Source organism: Musca autumnalis, unplaced genomic scaffold (assembly GCF_047663935.1).
Source record: "Musca autumnalis isolate F117 unplaced genomic scaffold, ASM4766393v1 scaffold_1, whole genome shotgun sequence".
NCBI classification, from domain to species: Eukaryota; Metazoa; Arthropoda; class Insecta; order Diptera; family Muscidae; genus Musca; species Musca autumnalis.
In genome coordinates this window covers 71,397,653-71,417,367 of record NW_027411644.1, presented here as the reverse complement: position 1 = coordinate 71,417,367, position 19,715 = coordinate 71,397,653, and the positions used below count along the sequence as shown (strand labels likewise).

General features: G+C 36.1%; 1 protein-coding gene across 1 annotated transcript; it reads left to right on the top strand.

Annotated features, from left to right (window-relative positions):
• The first annotated feature begins 6,851 nt into the window (after positions 1-6,851).
• LOC141401003 (uncharacterized) lies at positions 6,852-17,198 on the top strand. The gene is made up of 7 exons (XM_073980777.1): positions 6,852-6,990; positions 7,309-7,357; positions 7,427-7,697; positions 7,774-8,114; positions 8,179-8,551; positions 8,623-8,711; positions 16,724-17,198. The coding sequence occupies exons 1-3, from the start codon at positions 6,923-6,925 to the stop codon at positions 7,625-7,627; spliced, it is 318 nt and encodes a 105-aa protein (XP_073836878.1). The 5' UTR covers positions 6,852-6,922; the 3' UTR covers positions 7,628-7,697; positions 7,774-8,114; positions 8,179-8,551; positions 8,623-8,711; positions 16,724-17,198.
• The last annotated feature ends 2,517 nt before the right edge of the window (positions 17,199-19,715 follow it).

Here is a 19,715-nt window from a genome sequence, read left to right as displayed (position 1 = left end):
TAGCATACTTTTAGGGGGCTGTAATTTTGTTTTGTAATACAAAATGCCTATTTGCATTGAATTCGCGGTTTTTGAATTACATTAGCAAAAGCACAACTTACTTAATTCAACAACCGTGCATTGATTTATGGATTTTTTAAGTGAATGGAGTCAACGATGTGTGATGTTGTTCTAATAAGCACATTTTCTTCAGATTGTGCGAATTGGTGTAAGCATTTTTTAATTAGTAGGCAAACATAATTTTTATGTAAAAAGTAATAGGAACTTTTTAAGTTTGTAACGAATTTAAAAATTGTATGTTGATTTTAGTTAGGGGTTTAACGAGTATATCACTAGTTTTACTTATTGCTAATGACCGCTAGAACTCGTATTTTGCATATTTTTAAAAAAATTTAAAAAGATAAGTTCGGATATTTTTCTCGATTATTACATATTTTTGCTTGTTATTACATATCGTCACCATAAAAATCCGAAGACGTATCTCAAAAAAAAAAAAAAATAATAATAATAATAATAAAATACGTTTGTGATTGAATCTAAAACTAAAACACATGCCCTTGCAAAATTTCAAGCTTCTACGTTCAAAAATGAAGAAAATGCATTTCGGAAAATGGAATAGCATTGCAATAATTTGGCATATATGTATGTACGCCTGTGATCTTTGTCGTGTCGTTGAGGAGACTAACACGTTTTCAATAGAACGTTAGTCGTCTGATTTAAAAAACCCGAAGGTTATATTACGAAAATGAATAAAAGTTGTAAAGATTGTATATATTATGGTTATTTTCCAATATATTTTATGCTCTGTTCCAGGCCATGCAAGAAGCTACTATTTTTTACTACGATAACAGTTTTTCCTTAATGTTATCGAAAAATATAACAAAATTTAGTAGATTCTTGCAGTACTGGAACAGACCATTAATAATTATTGCCAAAAATTCTTTTGAAATTGATTTGTTTTTACTTGCTGTGCTGCGTTAACAGAATCAACCATGACTCTTTTTCTCGTATTTCAATACATATGGTCTGTTCCAGAACTGCAAAAATCTACTAATTTTTACTACTTTTTTTTTGTTTTGTTCGATAACATAAAGGAACATTTTTTATCGGTGTAAAACATGTTAGATTCTTGCAGGTTTTTGTATCATATAAGAATATGCAAAATCCGAAGTCTACTAATGACATATTTTACAGTACATTTTGTATGTTTTTATTAAGCAAACACTTGGCGATTATAAATATTTGCAATAATTTTGTCGTGTAGATGTCTTAAAATATGAAATTTCATAAAAATATGAAATTTCTTGAAATTTTTTTTTCAAACTCCCACACTGTTTGCTGGGGAGATTTTTCCCACAAAAATACACAAAATTCTCCCACAATTCAAGATAGAGAATGTATACTTTTTTCCCCATGGGAACAAATTCCCAATTCGAACTTCATTCAGAATGAGGGGAGATGGGAAATGGGAAAAAAACTCCCACAAAATTTTGTTCAGAATACGAAAATGTGGGAATGGGAAAAAATTCCCAACTCCCATGCGTTCAGAATAGGGCTGTATATAAACACTGCCTACCACTAAAAGACTGAGGTTCGAAAGGAATACCACTGCCAAAGGAGCCCTCGCCGAAATTAAAATCGTATAGTTCATAAGCCTATACCTTCAATAGTAAGGGCTACAAAAGTAAACATTTACCGTTACCTGCCAACTTTGCTTTACTTGCTGGCTGCCCATTTTTCAGATTTCTCGAGGTCCATCGATATTCGACTCCTGGATACCCAGCTGTTAGTGGCCTTTTTCCTTTCGGCTTCTTGTGTTTGGTTTACATTCGGCGTCTTTTCGTGATTTCGAAGGCGTTTCGTGATTTCGCGCGGAATCATGCAAAATTTATCATGATTTCGCATACAAAAATGAAATCATCTCATTTCGTGATTTCAGCGAAATCAACATCGAAATCACAGTACACATGATATACAACCTTGCTTTTGCCTAAAAAAGTACCAAAAGTTGCAACACTTTTCACGTATCACAATAAACAAGGTAGATGGTCAATTGCTGAAACAACAAATTTTAGTATCAAAATTTGTAAACAACGTGAAAAAATATTAAATAACTTTGTTACAATGCTATTTTTCATTGTGTTCCCGTACTTTTTTAATGGTAATTTTAGAAAATAGATCTAATTGTAAAAAATTTCTCCCCCATACAAATTTCCTAAAAAATACGGAAACGGAAAAATGACAGAAATTGCAATAACTCCAGCAGAAATGTCAAAATCAACGTATCAGCTATAATATTAGATACCAATGAACATATGAACATGCTTGCTGCTAGTTTCTAATAGGCCAAAATTGTATGGCAGAAAACAGGAGAAGAGGGTGTTATTCGGCGCTATTTTTGTTTAAAGAGAAGTGCAAGTCTTGCTAGATTTCGGAGTACGGGAACGCATTTTTAGCACTAAACGGGAAAACTACAGCATGTACTAATATTTTGTAGGTTCTGAGCACAACTTTTATCTATCAAAATTTATTATTATGATGTCTCAACTATAAAATCATTATTTATTTCTTTTATTTTTTGGTACTATACACAATTGATATGATATATAGATAATTTTACGATAATTTTTTAAATAAAGTTGTAAAGTTCTGTATTGTCGAATATTTTTGATGTTTAATTCAATTTACAACAACTTGTTTTGAAAATTCATGTTCAATCAGCTGCGTATATGCATCTACCTTGATCATTGTGATATGTTTGAAATCAACAAAAAATAAGTGTAAGCACCGGGGTGTATTTCAGGATTTCGTGAAATCCAATGGATTTTGGAGCGCAAGTGTAAACTTGGCATTGGACGCGCCATTTCCACAACAATTTGTTTTTACGTTACGAACGTTTTTTAGGTTATTTTTTTAAATTTACAATCACGGCTACCAAGTTTGACGATTTATCGTCATTTTGACGATTTTTTTGGTCAAAAAAGTGAATGTTTTTTGAAAGCAATTTTAAAAAGTTTATCTATGATAAGTCCCACATATCATCAGGTCCGGAGTGTAGCAATCGATTATGTTCCAATTGCCACATACTGCAATATTTTTGATTTTGGTGTTGTTGTATTAACAGGAGATCATCATAGACAGCCTTACGTTGATCCATAATAAATTCGGTGGAATTTTTATGTAATGGCTCACACCCAAAATAATGTTCCACAAAAGGCTACGGTGTGTCGTGGGAACTGTATAACTCAGACAAAATTGTTTAAGCTTGACATGATTCCGTATGTTGTCCTGCAACAGCTTGTTGAGTGATTTCTTTTCCTCGACACTATGACAGCCGACTTTTTCATAATAACTTGATCGGAAATTGCGCTCATCGGCAGTCATGTTTAATTTGATATATTTGGCTTTTCTTTAATTGAACTGCGATACTGTCCGTAATCCTAATCCGGATATTTTGAATGAACAATAAATTTGTTGGCTTAGGTTGAATGTTTTCCTTAAATTTTAATTTTTCTCACAGGTAGGTCTCGTTACCCTGATCACAAATATTTGGGGGTTGTCATGAACGGCAATTCCCCGTGAATTTTTTCACATTCTCCCTTAAGTTGCAACGGCGGAAAAACAAAACTCACGGGAAAATTCCATTCATGATAACACCATTTATTGCGGAAGTCCGAGATATGGGCCTCTGAAGTTCTGAAACTTTCCTTGTTAAAGGCCGACTATTTAGATAAAAATTTATGATTTTAAAGGAAATTTTGTTCCCGATTCCTAGATTTTCACCTGTCCTTGTATTTGGCCGAAGGCCGGCTATTTAGCGAAAATTTGGTGATTTTAAAGAAAATGTTGTTCCCGTTCCCTAGATTTGCATCTGTCCATAGGAGAAAGTCTTAAATCCTCGGGTAAATGTAGGTATAAATATGATAGTATATTCCTTAAGCTTTAAAATATTATTTTAAAATGTAAAAGTTTGTAAAAATTTGAAAAACGTTTGCAAAAAGCATTGCTTGGAAAGAAGAACTAATTTTATATCCATTTAATCCCAATACCATATATACATGCATGATAGAATGATACAAGGTAACCTCACGCTCATAGCTCACAGAGTTGTATTCGCTTTCCGTCCCTTCATTGACAAAATGATTTTGACAGACTTTGTCTGTATGTATATGTTAAAATATACATGTCAGGTTTATTTACATTTTAAATTCCAAACCAATTTAATTTCAAATTTTTTACATTTAACATTTCAGACAACTGGTAGTCGATTTAGCCTTGTACGTCCATCTGGCTGGGGGATAACTCTTGAACAAACATTGATCAATTCCGAGAATGGGCCATATCATCATCCACTTCTTCCGGTACCACCCCTACAAAAGCTCAAACATTTTCGCTAAAATGGTGCGCACGATAACTCTCGAACAAATCAACTGATTTGGTCCAAAAATTGTTGCTCATAACATTTCTTCCTAGATCAGATATGTACTATATGGTTCCAATCCTTCGAGTACCTCCACACAAAATGTATGCTTAAGTGCAGTTTAAGTGCAGGATAATTTTAAAATGTATATCGAAATTATTCCTTGTGACCCTGCTTACAGTGATATGTGTTTCGTGGTCAAGCCCATGCTACAGACATATTGGTCGATATGGCTGGTAATATTTCGTAATATTTCTTTCAATCATGGGCAAGTCCTTGCTTCTTGAGATAATGATCAAAAAGTAAAAAAATCCTACGGTGACCAAATAAAATTGGTACAATGTTTATCAAAAGAAATGATTCCAAGATGGACAATGGAGTTTCGAAAATTTAATAGCGCGTATTCATTAAACAACACTTCCCATTCATTTTTTAAATTTGTTACAAAACCCTGTAGGCGGCACTAAATGGGACCTTCCGGCATGCTCTGCGGTCTCTGGGTCAGGTTCTCAACCGTCCACCATTTAGCCCATCAGGGCGAACACAAATTTGAACTCTATCACAACACTAAACATTCTACCAACACAACAAGTACCGACTTAGATAAAGGAGTATTGATGGTATTACTCCTGCACTTGCCCACCCTTCCATGGTTTCCTAGGTTCCTCTAGAATTTCGTAGAAAACCCCACATACACACAACTCACCTCTTCACCTGTTAGGAAGCCCCTCGTTTACCAACAATTAAAACATATTAAATTTCAATTTTCACAAAATCAACACATAATTACATTTATTGATAATTTTTGAAAGTAAAAAAAGTTAAAGGTAAAATATATTCTTCGTCTTTTATCAAATTAAATTGGAGTATCTAACACCAGAATATGTAATTAAAAAATATGATAATAAAAAAGATAAATTTCTCTTAAGAGAATCCTAGAGTTGTAGGCTTTCTAAATTCAAAGCCAAATTCCTATTATAAACACCTACTATAAAGGAGCTCGCTTATATAGGTTTAAATAGCCACAAAGGGGCGTTACACTTCACTATATCTCACTCTAGCTTTTCCTTAGGAAATAGAAAAATTTAATCAAAAGAATTTACTGGCGTTAAAATTTCCTTACAATATCTATTTTATGGACAAACACAGACAACACAAAACATATAATATATAATTTGTCTTATTTTGTCTAATTTATAGTTTTCTTTTCTTGTTTAGAGGTTACTTATTTTTGGTCACAAGACCTACAATCGCATCTTTATGACACGTAGATCAATTTATATTAATTTTAGTTTTAGTTAATAATTTCTTTTTTGCTTCAAAATCAAATAATAATTTTTTTTTTTTGCTTTCTTCCAGTTACCGCTTGGACTTTTTTTCGAGGCAAATAAAATTCAATACATCTACAGGTTACCTTGCTGGGTTTATTTTATTGGGAGGCAAATGTGTGGCCACTTCTTGGCGTCATTACCAATCTGGATGCCATCCGCATATACCAACGTTTTAAAAGTAGCACGGAAGGTTCCACGTCTTCCCAACGGATAAATTTTGCACACTCCAAAACCACAACAAAATCTGCACTTATGATGGCTATAACCAAATAGATGCTACTCAACACAAAGGAATCCTGCTGACTGTGACTTATAAAGACTGGTGTCATCCAAAAAATATACTGGCCCCCTCAACTCTTCTGGAGGCCAGGAATGGTCGATAATTTGTGGAAACCCTAATATTAAAACATTTCATTAGACACCACTTTTGTTATTCACCAAAAACTTTACACTCACTTATTGTTTATGTTTCCTCCAATAAAGAAAACAACCAAAAGACGTTACACACTGTTATTTTATTTTCACAGTATTTTGGTATAAAGGAAAATAGCCTCTTTCGCCAAGGCGGTAATTGAACGACTATCATCCAGAAATTTCCCGTTTTCGTCTTTTATACCACTGGCAATTTCCCCCATTTTCCTAAATATTTCCAATATTTGCAAAAAAAATCATTCAATGGCGCTGTGGTAATCATCAAATGGCCGTTCGCCCAGTGTTGATGTTTTTGGTAACTCTACACTCGCTAACCAACTCTACAATTTCCTACCAGGTGGCAAAGCTACCCGTTTCCTTCTGCTCAGTCTAAAAAAGATTCGCACGATGCGCTGTTACATCCAATTAATTCTATTCAAAAGGAATTAACAAAAAATATTTCGTTGGTTGGCGGTAACTACTTTTCCTTGTGTAGTTACAAGAAAAATGGTAAGTTTTGTTTCTCATACGAAATTGTAATCTCTGTGACAAAAATATAATTGATAAAACATTGCAGGTAGCAAGCCGCCATACCAATTAATAAAACCGCCGCCATACCAATTAATAAAACCGCCGCCTCCATTCATCTTGTTCTCTTAACCCACGCAACAAAACTTCGGCCATTGCTAAGCAATTTTTCCGCAAGGGCCGATGTGCGTGTGGTTAACCCCAGCAACAAAACTTCGGCCATTGCTGAGTAATGTGGATTACGTGGGGAACTCCCACTCCCTGTGGAGTCTCAAAGCCGGGCCATATCTTTAATTTCGGGTAAGTGCATCATTGTTCGTACCATGTGATTATTTCCCCCCAAACGGTACATTGGTGGCGTCGCTGGGTAGTTGGAGTTCACAAACGCTTATTACGCTAACCGCTGCAGTTCGTATCAACGCCGACGGCGGCTGCGACTTTTCTTGCAGCACTATTCTCATATGGCAATATTACTAGTGATCACTTAATCACTGTAAAAACGCTGAATGGCATCTCTTTCATTCATCGTTGAAAAGGAAGAAGAAGAAGCATATTGACATAGTATTATTTTCATCCTCTTTGTGTTTACATTTTTTTATCAATCATTTTCTATTTCAGGCAAAATCACCTTCGCCCGCAAATTTATATGCACACTTTTGGATTGCTGGTAAGTAAACTTTTTACTTTATTATTTTTTGAAACAAATCCCTAAGTATTTTTCTTCTTTTTTTCACAGCTCATTATGTTTTGCCACCAACTACACACCTCCACGTTTGGGATAGCCTGTGTTCAATTTTTCGTAAACAGCTCCATTCACTTAAAGTTGAAAGAGAGGCAGAAACAATTAGAAAGCCACATCAGGCAAAGTAAAAACATGAATGCAATGCGAAAATGCCAGTATAAACGTTTAGTTGTTCATATTGGATTACCCATATAAACATTGTCTGCCGATCATCCAACTTAAAAACGTTTTGTTCTCTTGTCTCAAAATTCTGCAATATAAATCGGTAAGTACACCTGTGTGTTCTTTGTTTACTTTGGCTGAAATAAATCAACTATTTATTCTGTTTTCTTTTTCCACAGCTCATCCCTGCTTGGCCACCAAATACACCCCACTAGATTTGGCTCTGCCGGAACACAATTTGTTGTACAAAGTTTCATTCATAATGGTTTCGCCTGTCACTGATTGTGATTAGTTTAGTTTTAAATTCTGCAAACCATTTCAAGTGAGCGGAAAAACTGAAACATTGAGAGGGCATATACTCAGATGTGCGAAATGCCTAGGCGAAAGCAGGAGAAAGCAATTTTAGTTGTTCATCTTGCATTACACGGTTTATGTCTGCAGCTACCACAACTTGAAAATTTTTTTGTGCGACGAAAACGTAATTTTTTTTTTTGGAGAAGAAAATTTGCCAGCTTTGTTGGTAAGTGAACATCTGTGTTCCTTTAGTTATTTTTTTCTCATTTGTAAACCTTTCTTGTTTACAGGTAATGTATCCATTTACTCAGGTGAAGTGATATAAAGAAATGTGTGTTTTGCTAAGAACTGCGGCTATATGCCAATGTTTATTTTCTCGGTGTTGATCAGCTGACCATCCCATCATATTTTGGCTCACCTTGCCAATTAACAAATATTTTAGTGGAGCAGATTCTTGTTATAAACTATGGATACTGTCTTTTGAAACGGGCTTTGTATTTATACCATTCCTTTTGGAATTTGATTATTTGTGTTGCATGGAGTTTATTTTCTGCTCGCCGTACATCATTGCGGCGTACCAAACGACGTTTACTACTGGTTTTATTACCATATCAATTACCAGCGAGTGCACCCGAAAAAAAATCCTATTGAGAAAGTGTTTTTGTTAGTACTATTTGTTCGCATCTACGACTTTCATAAAAGTTTTATTAACATATGACTTCCTTTCTTTTTAGGAATCTATACCTTTTTGTGGTGTCGTTCTCTGCTGCAGTATATCTACAACTCTTTGACATTTGGATGGTGTGGACAAGTGATAATCCAGGTATGCTATATTATTTGACAACATTCCTCGAGTATGTTGAACTGCTGCATAATTCTATTGATCTATGCAGGGTTGTGAACGATTGTAGTATTTGTGTTTACTTTATTGAGTTTGTGACTACCTTATTAATGAGTCAGAAGGCCTTTCAGTTTGGTTTGTAAAACGCAATTTCTGGAATACGGACGTATTTTCGCGACATTTCCTAGCAAAAATGCCGCCTTAAGTTTTGTGTAGGCAAACTATTGGGACTAAAGTACTTTACTGTGAACACTGCGTCTAGATTTTACTAAACGTGCTGACGAAAGCTGGCAAATATAATCCTCCATAACGGGAAGAAGAAGAACGGTAGAGTTAGTACGTGAACATTTCTTGGGCCCTGGAAAGACATGAAATATTGTCGCTTCAACCTACTGAACAACAAAGCTCCTATTAGGTTTATTTATCATCTTGTTGACCATAAAAAAAACGAAAACTGCATGACCCACATATGCACCAACTGGGAATATGTTTGGACATTTTAAAGTTGCCGAACGCGAAAACATTGTGTATATATAAGGTGTATATTATAACACCTCACAATTTTACAAAATATTTAGTATGTCAACGGAAATATTGAATACTCAGGTGGATCAAATAATGTTCTTAGGAAAACAAGCAATTTTTTTGGAAATTTTTCTAACTGAAAAGGATTTAAATCAAAATGTGATTACAAAGCATCTAGAACTGTTGTAGGTTCTTGTTATTGTCCATTTTGTTTGAGACGCCTCCTTTACTGGAGATAAATTATGAATTTATAAATTTAATGGGCAGGTCCTCCCACTCTCGAAACAATGTTTGTACGAAAGAATAAATAAACGACAGCTGTTTGTTACCACCACCATGTGTATGGAATATACCATAAAAACTGTTCGGGGAATAAATATAAAGATTTCCAGTTAAATCAACCTATAGACTTTTATCATACTCTCAGACATAAGGTGATTCATGATTTTTTTAACATCGTTTTTAAGGCAACACTTACTAAAACATATGTGAAAATTTGCAACCTTTGAAGCATTCCTGGGAGTTTTTGTAGATGTTGACAATTGGGGTTTTATAAAAAGGTAATCTGATCATGACGATGGTATAGGTAAAGAAGAAAAACATTTTTATCCGTTGACATTACGGAAGAAGGATGATGTTATTGGGCATGGATTTGAGATTAAGGGGTCGATTATGGATACGTAGACCAGAATCATATTAGGGGTTAAATTAATTGTATGTTCCTGCTGGCCTGGTGACCATATTCGTAAGTATAAACAAATAACTGCATATAAATTGCATTGTATAAATATGTTGAAGTATTTGAGACCGAACTACTTTACACATTAAATCTGACTTCTTATTGATCCGATATACTATTTATGCTGGAATAAAAAAAGGAATTGTCTACCACCACATGTTTTAGAAAAAAAAAATTATCATGTCTAAAAATCTGCTCTATTGGTGGTAGACTCACATTCATTGTATTCTCGGGTGTTCATGTCACATATGAAATTGAAATTGTTTAAAGTATTTAAGGGCACTTCGTCTTCGTTAATGGTACCAGTCGAAACTATGATGTGGTTAGAAACTGACTTTTGTATCTCGCTGCAATGGTTTAAATTCCCTGAGTTGGCGATGGCACCGGTTCCAACCTGCGACTTTGATGGGAACCATGTATGTGGTGTAGATTTCGCTACACGGTCCTTGGCCGTAGCTTTGTTGGTAATTCATAATCACTTCTAATGTTTTGACTTTGCCTTAATAAGACTCCAGCTATCCCAACAAATACTACATTTTCAAGTCTTTTACATGACACCACTCTCGCCCTTTGGTTGTATCGCTTTGCACTTCGCTCATACGCCTCGTGTAGATTTTTAGATATTTTATCCCGAATAATTTCCAATCGATCTTTACGATTTATATCTTCTATTTTGTGGTCATACAAGGACTTCAATTGCCGGGCTAATTTATAGTCACTACCGTGTGAGTACATTTCATATCCAAACAGCGCGAAGAAAGGTGTCACACCAGTGGCTGTATGTACCGACGACCTCAACGCACATTCAATCTCCGTCAAGTATACATCCCATTCTCGATGGTCTTCCCCCAAGTATGCCCGGATTGCCGCCAAGACGGATTGGTTGACCCTTTCCGAGGCATTTGATTGGGGGGAATAGGGCGCTGTTTGGATATGGTTGATTTTATACAGTTCAACCATTTCTTTAAAACTTTTAGAGATAAATTGGGCCCCGTTGTCTGTATGCACAGTCTCAGGTACACCAAATTTCCTAAATATTTCTTCCACTAAGAATTGTATCACATTAGATGTTGTGGCCTCTTTCATTGCCTTTAGAAATACGAATTTAGAAAAGTGGTCGACAACTATGAAGATGTACGTGTTGCCGTTTTTGGACCTTGGGTACTTTCCTAAGAAATCCATATATAATTTCTGAAATGGTCTTTCTGTTATTACTTCACATCCTATGGTGGTTTGTGTGTTATGATTCACAGGCTTCGTTTCTTTGCATGTCTTACAATTTCGAACGTATTGCTTAACTTGAGATGCCATTTTTGGCCAATAATAAAATTTTTGAAGACGATGCAATGTTTTTGCTGTGCCACCATGGGCTGACGTTGCTTCATTGTGAGCCTTTTCTATTAGAAGATGTGTTAGACTTTCGGGTATCCATAATTTCCATATCATTTCATCCAATTCGATGTCCATTTCAGTCCTGGTTCTTTTGAAAATCAACCCATTTTCAATTTTTAAATCAGGCAATTTTGATTTGTTGCCCTCGATTTGACTTATAAGTTCCTTATATTCCTGACTTTCAAATTCCGTCGTTTCAAAATCAAAAAGGTCGTCTACAATTTCCTGCTCCTCAACAACTTCCAGGCGGGATAGCATGTCTGCCACCACATTATCCTTGCCCTTCCGATGTTCTATGTCTAAGTTATATCCCTGTAACTGCAGAGACCAGCGGGCTAATCTTCCACTCAAGTCCTTCACTCCCATTAGCCATTTGAGGCTGGCATGGTCCGTTATGACTGTAAATTTCATCATTTCGACGTATGGTCTGAATCTTTTCACAGCCATAACGGCCGCCAAGCACTCCTTTTCGGTTACACTATAATTTCTTTGGCAATTATTCAATTTTTGGGAGTAGAAGGCTATCGGGAATTCTTCTTCGTTGCGTCCCTTTTGAAATAAGACGGCCCCTATCCCGTACTCTGACGCGTCGCATTGGATATAAAATTGCTTCGAAAAGTCCGGATGTTTCAGGACTGGTGCTGTGGTTAACGCAACTTTGAGCTCTTCAAATGCTTCTATCGCTTTTGAGTTCATTGCAAATTTTGGCCCTTTCTTTAAAGTGTCCGTTAACGGAGCTGATATGCTGGCAAAATTTTTAATGAACCTGCGGTACCAGCCCGCGGTTCCCAGAAAGCTCCTCACCTCTCTCGGACTCTTTGGAATCCTAAGCTTTTTAATGGCCTCAACTTTTTCCGGGTCGGTCTTTAGAACCCCACCGCCAATAATAAAGCCTAAGTACTTCAGTTCCTTAAAACAAAACATACTCTTTTTTAAACCAATCGTCAGATTGGCCTGTCTTAGACAGTCCGCAACTTGCTCAAGGATTTTTAGGTGCGTCTCGAAATCTTCTGAAATGACGAGTAGATCGTCCAAATAAATAAAGACGTTAGTTTTAAGACGGGCCGGTATCACTTTGTCCATAAGACGACAGAGACGTTGCGCCGCGTTGCATAATCCAAATGGCATCATGCGAAATTGGTAGAGTGGACGTCCTGGCACTGTAAAGGCTGTGTAGGGCCTTGACGCCTCGTCCAACTCTATTTGCCAAAAGGCGTGTTTCAAATCCACACTACTAATAAAAACAGTTTGGTCTATCCTACTGAGGATGCCATCAATGTTTTGTAGTGGGTAAGCATCTTTTATGGTGACGGCATTCAGCTTCCGGGCGTCTAAACAAAATCTATTTTTGCCCGGTTTTCTAACGATTGTGGTTCTATTGTTCCACGCACTGTTGCTTTCCTCAATTACTTTCAAATCTAACATTTTGTCTATTTCCTCGTAAACTATTTCCTGTACTGCTGGAGAGATAGGATAATGTTTGTCTTTTATAGGGTTCGTTCCCTCTACCAATTGAATTGTGTGTTTTTCGATAGTTGTATGACCTAAACCAAGTTTCTCGAAGGATGGAAACGAATCTACGACTTTATTCAACCTTTCCCTTTGGTCGTCATTTAGACAGTGCATTTCTTTTTCATATTCCTTGTCATTTGCAAATTGTGCCTGAATCTTTTCCATATCGATTTCGCTTACTTTTATGACATCGGGAGCCAGTTGGAAGGCTTTCCAAAAGTCTACTCCCAGATATAAGGGCTGTTCCAGGTCGGGGCACAGATAGAAACATATTTCTTTTTCAATTTCTTTATACTTCACTTTCAACCTAATTTTTCCAAGGATTCTATGCAACTGACCTGAAGCTGTCCTCACGTTGGTGTAGTAAGACTCTGGTCCTAATTCCAATTCCTCCATTAACTCTCGACATCCTTTTCCCAATACTGAAACCGTAGCTCCTGAATCTAATAGTCCTTTCAATTCTTTTTCTGATATTTTTATTGTGGCGTAAGGTCTAGGATCTGTAGTTTCATTATATTTTCTAACAGATTCTAGTAACATTTTTCTGTTTAGCCTATTTTCTTTACTTCTCTGTCGAAGTTTCATTATCCTTTCAAGTTTTTTTGGATTATGGTGTCTTTTTGGGACTACAATCTCTTCTGTTCCTTCTTCGTTATGGCATTTCATGTCTATACTATTATCTCCATCCCCAAATATCCTTTTCTTGACAATATCATAATTTACTTCTCTGATCTGTAATGGAAGATAGTGACGTATGGACGAGTAGTTGGTGTTGTCTACTTTTGTTGCGGTTGATTTGACATGGCGGGTGTGTTCATCGAACAAGACCTCCCCGCCGAAATCATGTTCCTTTTCGAGTTTCCCGAGTGGCACTTTGGACACAAGGGTGCCGTTGTATTTGGATATCCACATCGGTAACAAAATAGATTACGCTGTGTAGACAGACAGTCGATAAATCGATGGCCAGGCTTACGACAATTCCAACAAATTTGGGCTGCGTTGATCTCTGATACATCATTTATCGGGTCTATCTCTTGGTGATTTCCCTCATAAATTCCATCGTCTATCTCATGCACTCTCATATTATAGTTTTGGGGTTGTGGCATGTTTCTGGTGTCCCTTTTGGCACACGTCTTTTCCGCCATAATACATTCTATTCGTAATTCCTCCATAGAAGAGATCATCATCGGATAAATCATCCGGAACATTTCTCCTTTGAGGTTTCTCTTCACTATGTGTATGAGCTCTCTATCTGATATAGGCTGTGAAAGCTTAGACCTTAATACATTGATGCACTGAAAGTAGCTATCAATACTCTCCCCTGGTTTAAATTTGCGGTCTACTATCTCACTCATTACGTCATAGTTTGAACGAGTTGTGCTATACCTAAGGTACAAGGCGTCTCTCAGCGATGTCCAATCCTTAACCACTCCAGTCTTAATTTGGAGCCAAAACCATTCGTAGGCCCCGCCTGCGAGTAATGTTTGAAACTCCGCGTATACTTCTTCCCATGATACATTATATTGGGTTTTCAGATATTCCAGCCTGAAAACAAAATCTTCCACTGACATGCCAGACACGCTACCATCAAACTTTAATTTGAACTTTTCTATTTTACTTGGTCTGTCACCATTGACACACGGTGTATTAGTCATTATATTTGGTGGTGGTGTATTGAAATTAAATGGGACATTGTTTTGTGCCGAACTTGTCGGATTTGTTGGGGGATTGCTAACTGATAGATTTTTCACTAGATTACCTAATTGGCCTATGGCTTCGTAAACCATCCTCATTTCTTCACTAATACATTCTTTTACCAGAGGCCTCAAATCTACTCGAACGTTCCCATTATTTTGATTTTGTGTGGGTGGCGGTAATTGATTTGATTGTTGGTTGTTAGCCATAACATTTGGAAGGGAGTTACCATTTCCATTTATGGAGTGTGACATATCAATGATGGCAGGGTCCATCGCTGCGGGTGGGTTGACCATTCTCCCCTTTCCAGTTTTCTTCCGGTATTTAGGCAGACTTTGGACTGATATTCTACTTGCATCAAATGATACAGTGCGATTTCTCTTGCTTCTGCGTATAGTTTCAGAGCAATTCTCTTCTGACATGGGCCTATTCTTTTGCCAAGTGAAATTAGCAATATCGATTTAGAAGCAATTCCAATCAAATTTACGTATGTATGTTAGAAAAAATAGATTTTTACAACCAATATCGTTGAACTTCAAATTACGTAGACAATACTAAACATAAATTTCAAGACTTCACAAACAATTTTATAACGAGGTCTTCCTTTAGGTGGGTATATTGAGGTGTGTGTTTTTCTTTTAATTAATTTCATTATTATTATTATTTTTTTGAAAAATGCCCTTTCGGTTATCATAGTCGGTCTGAACGGAAAACTAACACAAAAAAATTTGACATTAAACCCGAATTTTCGATTTTTGCTCTGTGGCAATTTTTCTTCAAACGTAAAAAAATAGATCTCACAGATAAGGATATGCAACTAGCACCAGACTAACACAAACAGTGATGAATATTGCACTTTCCCTGACATCGAAAATATAACTATTGCATGTACTTTAATTTTACACAAAACACATAAAGACTGGTCATTCACAATACATACTTTGTTACACACTAGACGAACAAGCTATTGTACTGACCTATTGTATGTGGAAATGACTATCCTAAATACCTAATCCTATCCTAAACTAATATTGCACGCAAACATGTTTTCAAAAGAAAACACGGACCAATATCAATCAGGTTGAAAGGTATTGCGATAACATTTTTTTTCTATTTTTTTCCTATGGTCTATGTTACTAAGTGCCTAGCTTTTATTGCACTTAAATTTTGGTTTTTTCTTTAGTTTTATTATTTTCCTTGGGCGCCATTCTGTTACAAAACCCTGTAGGCGGCACTAAATGGGACCTTCCGGCTTGCTCTGCGGTCTCTGGGTCAGGTTCTCAACCGTCCACCATTTAGCCCATCAGGGCGAACACAAATTTGAACTCTATCACAACACTAAACATTCTACCAACACAACAAGTACCGACTTAGATAAAGGAGTATTGATGGTATTACTCCTGCACTTGCCCACCCTTCCATGGTTTCCTAGGTTCCTCTAGAATTTCGTAGAAAACCCCACATACACACAACTCACCTCTTCACCTGTTAGGAAGCCCCTCGTTTACCAACAATTAAAACATATTAAATTTCAATTTTCACAAAATCAACACATAATTACATTTATTGATAATTTTTGAAAGTAAAAAAAGTTAAAGGTAAAATATATTCTTCGTCTTTTATCAAATTAAATTGGAGTATCTAACACCAGAATATGTAATTAAAAAATATGATAATAAAAAAGATAAATTTCTCTTAAGAGAATCCTAGAGTTGTAGGCTTTCTAAATTCAAAGCCAAATTCCTATTATAAACACCTACTATAAAGGAGCTCGCTTATATAGGTTTAAATAGCCACAAAGGGGCGTTACACTTCACTATATCTCACTCTAGCTTTTCCTTAGGAAATAGAAAAATTTAATCAAAAGAATTTACTGGCGTTAAAATTTCCTTACAATATCTATTTTATGGACAAACACAGACAACACAAAACATATAATATATAATTTGTCTTATTTTGTCTAATTTATAGTTTTCTTTTCTTGTTTAGAGGTTACTTATTTTTGGTCACAAGACCTACAATCGCATCTTTATGACACGTAGATCAATTTATATTAATTTTAGTTTTAGTTAATAATTTCTTTTTTGCTTCAAAATCAAATAATAATTTTTTTCTTTTTGCTTTCTTCCAGTTACCGCTTGGACTTTTTTTCGAGGCAAATAAAATTCAATACATCTACAGGTTACCTTGCTGGGTTTATTTTATTGGGAGGCAAATGTGTGGCCACTTCTTGGCGTCATTACCAATCTGGATGCCATCCGCATATACCAACGTTTTAAAAGTAGCACGGAAGGTTCCACGTCTTCCCAACGGATAAATTTTGCACACTCCAAAACCACAACAAAATCTGCACTTATGATGGCTATAACCAAATAGATGCTACTCAACACAAAGGAATCCTGCTGACTGTGACTTATAAAGACTGGTGTCATCCAAAAAATATACTGGCCCCCTCAACTCTTCTGGAGGCCAGGAATGGTCGATAATTTGTGGAAACCCTAATATTAAAACATTTCATTAGACACCACTTTTGTTATTCACCAAAAACTTTACACTCACTTATTGTTTATGTTTCCTCCAATAAAGAAAACAACCAAAAGACGTTACACACTGTTATTTTATTTTCACAGTATTTTGGTATAAAGGAAAATAGCCTCTTTCGCCAAGGCGGTAATTGAACGACTATCATCCAGAAATTTCCCGTTTTCGTCTTTTATACCACTGGCAATTTCCCCCATTTTCCTAAATATTTCCAATATTTGCAAAAAAAATCATTCAATGGCGCTGTGGTAATCATCAAATGGCCGTTCGCCCAGTGTTGATGTTTTTGGTAACTCTACACTCGCTAACCAACTCTACAATTTCCTACCAGGTGGCAAAGCTACCCGTTTCCTTCTGCTCAGTCTAAAAAAGATTCGCACGATGCGCTGTTACATCCAATTAATTCTATTCAAAAGGAATTAACAAAAAATATTTCGTTGGTTGGCGGTAACTACTTTTCCTTGTGTAGTTACAAGAAAAATGGTAAGTTTTGTTTCTCATACGAAATTGTAATCTCTGTGACAAAAATATAATTGATAAAACATTGCAGGTAGCAAGCCGCCATACCAATTAATAAAACCGCCGCCTCCATTCATCTTGTTCTCTTAACCCACGCAACAAATTAGGGATCTGTTTTTAGCACATTTAGGTCAACCTCTCCTTTTATTTGTTGTCCACAGAACAACTAGATGACCTCTTAGGGAAGAGCTTTTAATAACAAGTAATAAAGTCAAATTGTGTGCCCTTTTTTGAACATTTAAACTTACCGACGAAAATGTGGATTAGGTTTAAAACAAAAGTATTGCGGATGAGGTACTAGAAGCAATGAATCGACATAGTCCATCGCGCCTACCAGTCGTTTCAGTTGGTAACTACAAGGACTACAAGGATTAGCATCGGTATAAATATCCAAAGGATCTTCAAACAGATCATGAACTGCACTTCAACAAAAAAGTAGAACTTTTGTGGGGTAGTTACCCTAAGGAGAAGACCAATATGGGCCATTTTAGAAGCTAACTCAATTTAAACAGAATATTATCCATAATTTAGACCAAATTGTGTTTTTTTTTTGGACCAAACCGGTTGATTAGTTCGAGAGTTTGCGTACGCTACAGACAGACGGACATTGCTAAATCGACTCCAAATTGTCTGAAACGAATTTCGTCCAAACATACTTGGGGTCTATGAGGCACATTTTGCCCTTATGAATGTGTATATACCTTGGTCTAATGGCTGAGGGTATAAAACAGCGGAAGTCTATGGATGACTTCCGATACATCAGTTGATTTGTAAATCTCTTAAGCATCCAGGTCCACACTAGAGTGATTTCATGAAATTATGCGTCGCTAGATCGAGTTTCATAGTAGAGTAAAATCATGAAATTGCTGTAGTGAGGAACTCGAACTAGGGACGCATAATTTCATTTTGACCGGGACATAACGTCCATGTTGTGCATTTGAAACGCATAATGGATAGATTTTGCAACGTCAATAAAGTGTAACGTGAACCTCATGTTTAGTACCACCATAAAATGTGCACAGAACAACTAGATGACCTCTTAGGGAAGAGCTTTTAATAACAAGTAATAAAGTCAAATTGTGTGCCCTTTTTTGAACATTTAAACTTACCGACGAAAATGTGGATTAGGTTTAAAACAAAAGTATTGCGGAGGAGGTACTAGAAGCAATGAATCGACATAGTCCATCGCGCCTACCAGTCGTTTCAGTTGGTAACTACAAGGACTACAAGGATTAGCATCGGTATAAATATCCAAAGGATCTTCAAACAGATCATGAACTGCACTTCAACAAAAAAGTAGAACTTTTGTGGGGTAGTTACCCTAAGGAGAAGACCAATATGGGCCATTTTAGAAGCTAACTCAATTTAAACAGAATATTATCCATAATTTAGACCAAATTGTGTTTTTTTTTTGGACCAAACCGGTTGATTAGTTCGAGAGTTTGCGTACGCTACAGACAGACGGTCATTGCTAAATCGACTCCAAATTGTCTGAAACGAATTTCGTCCAAACATACTTGGGGTCTATGAGGCACATTTTGCCCTTATGAATGTGTATATACCTTGGTCTAATGGCTGAGGGTATAAAACAGCGGAAGTCTATGGATGACTTCCGATACATCAGTTGCTTTGTAAATCTCTTAAGCATCCAGGTCCACACTAGAGTGATTTCATGAAATTATGCGTCGCTAGATCGAGTTTCATAGTAGAGTAAAATCATGAAATTGCTGTAGTGAGGAACTCGAACTAGGGACGCATAATTTCATTTTGACCGGGACATAACGTCCATGTTGTGCATTTGAAACGCATAATGGATAGATTTTGCAACGTCAATAAAGTGTAACGTGAACCTCATGTTTAGTACCACCATAAAATGTGCATATATGTAAATAAGTTTGAAGTTTTAGATGTTTTATTTTTGTAAAAATAATACATACTTATATGTTGGTTTACTAGATAATATCGTCACAATAAATGCCCGCAGAACCTAAATTTTACAGGGGAAGCAAAAACGTTATAAAATTAAATATTAATCTTATGAAGGCGAGTATATGGGATGTTGT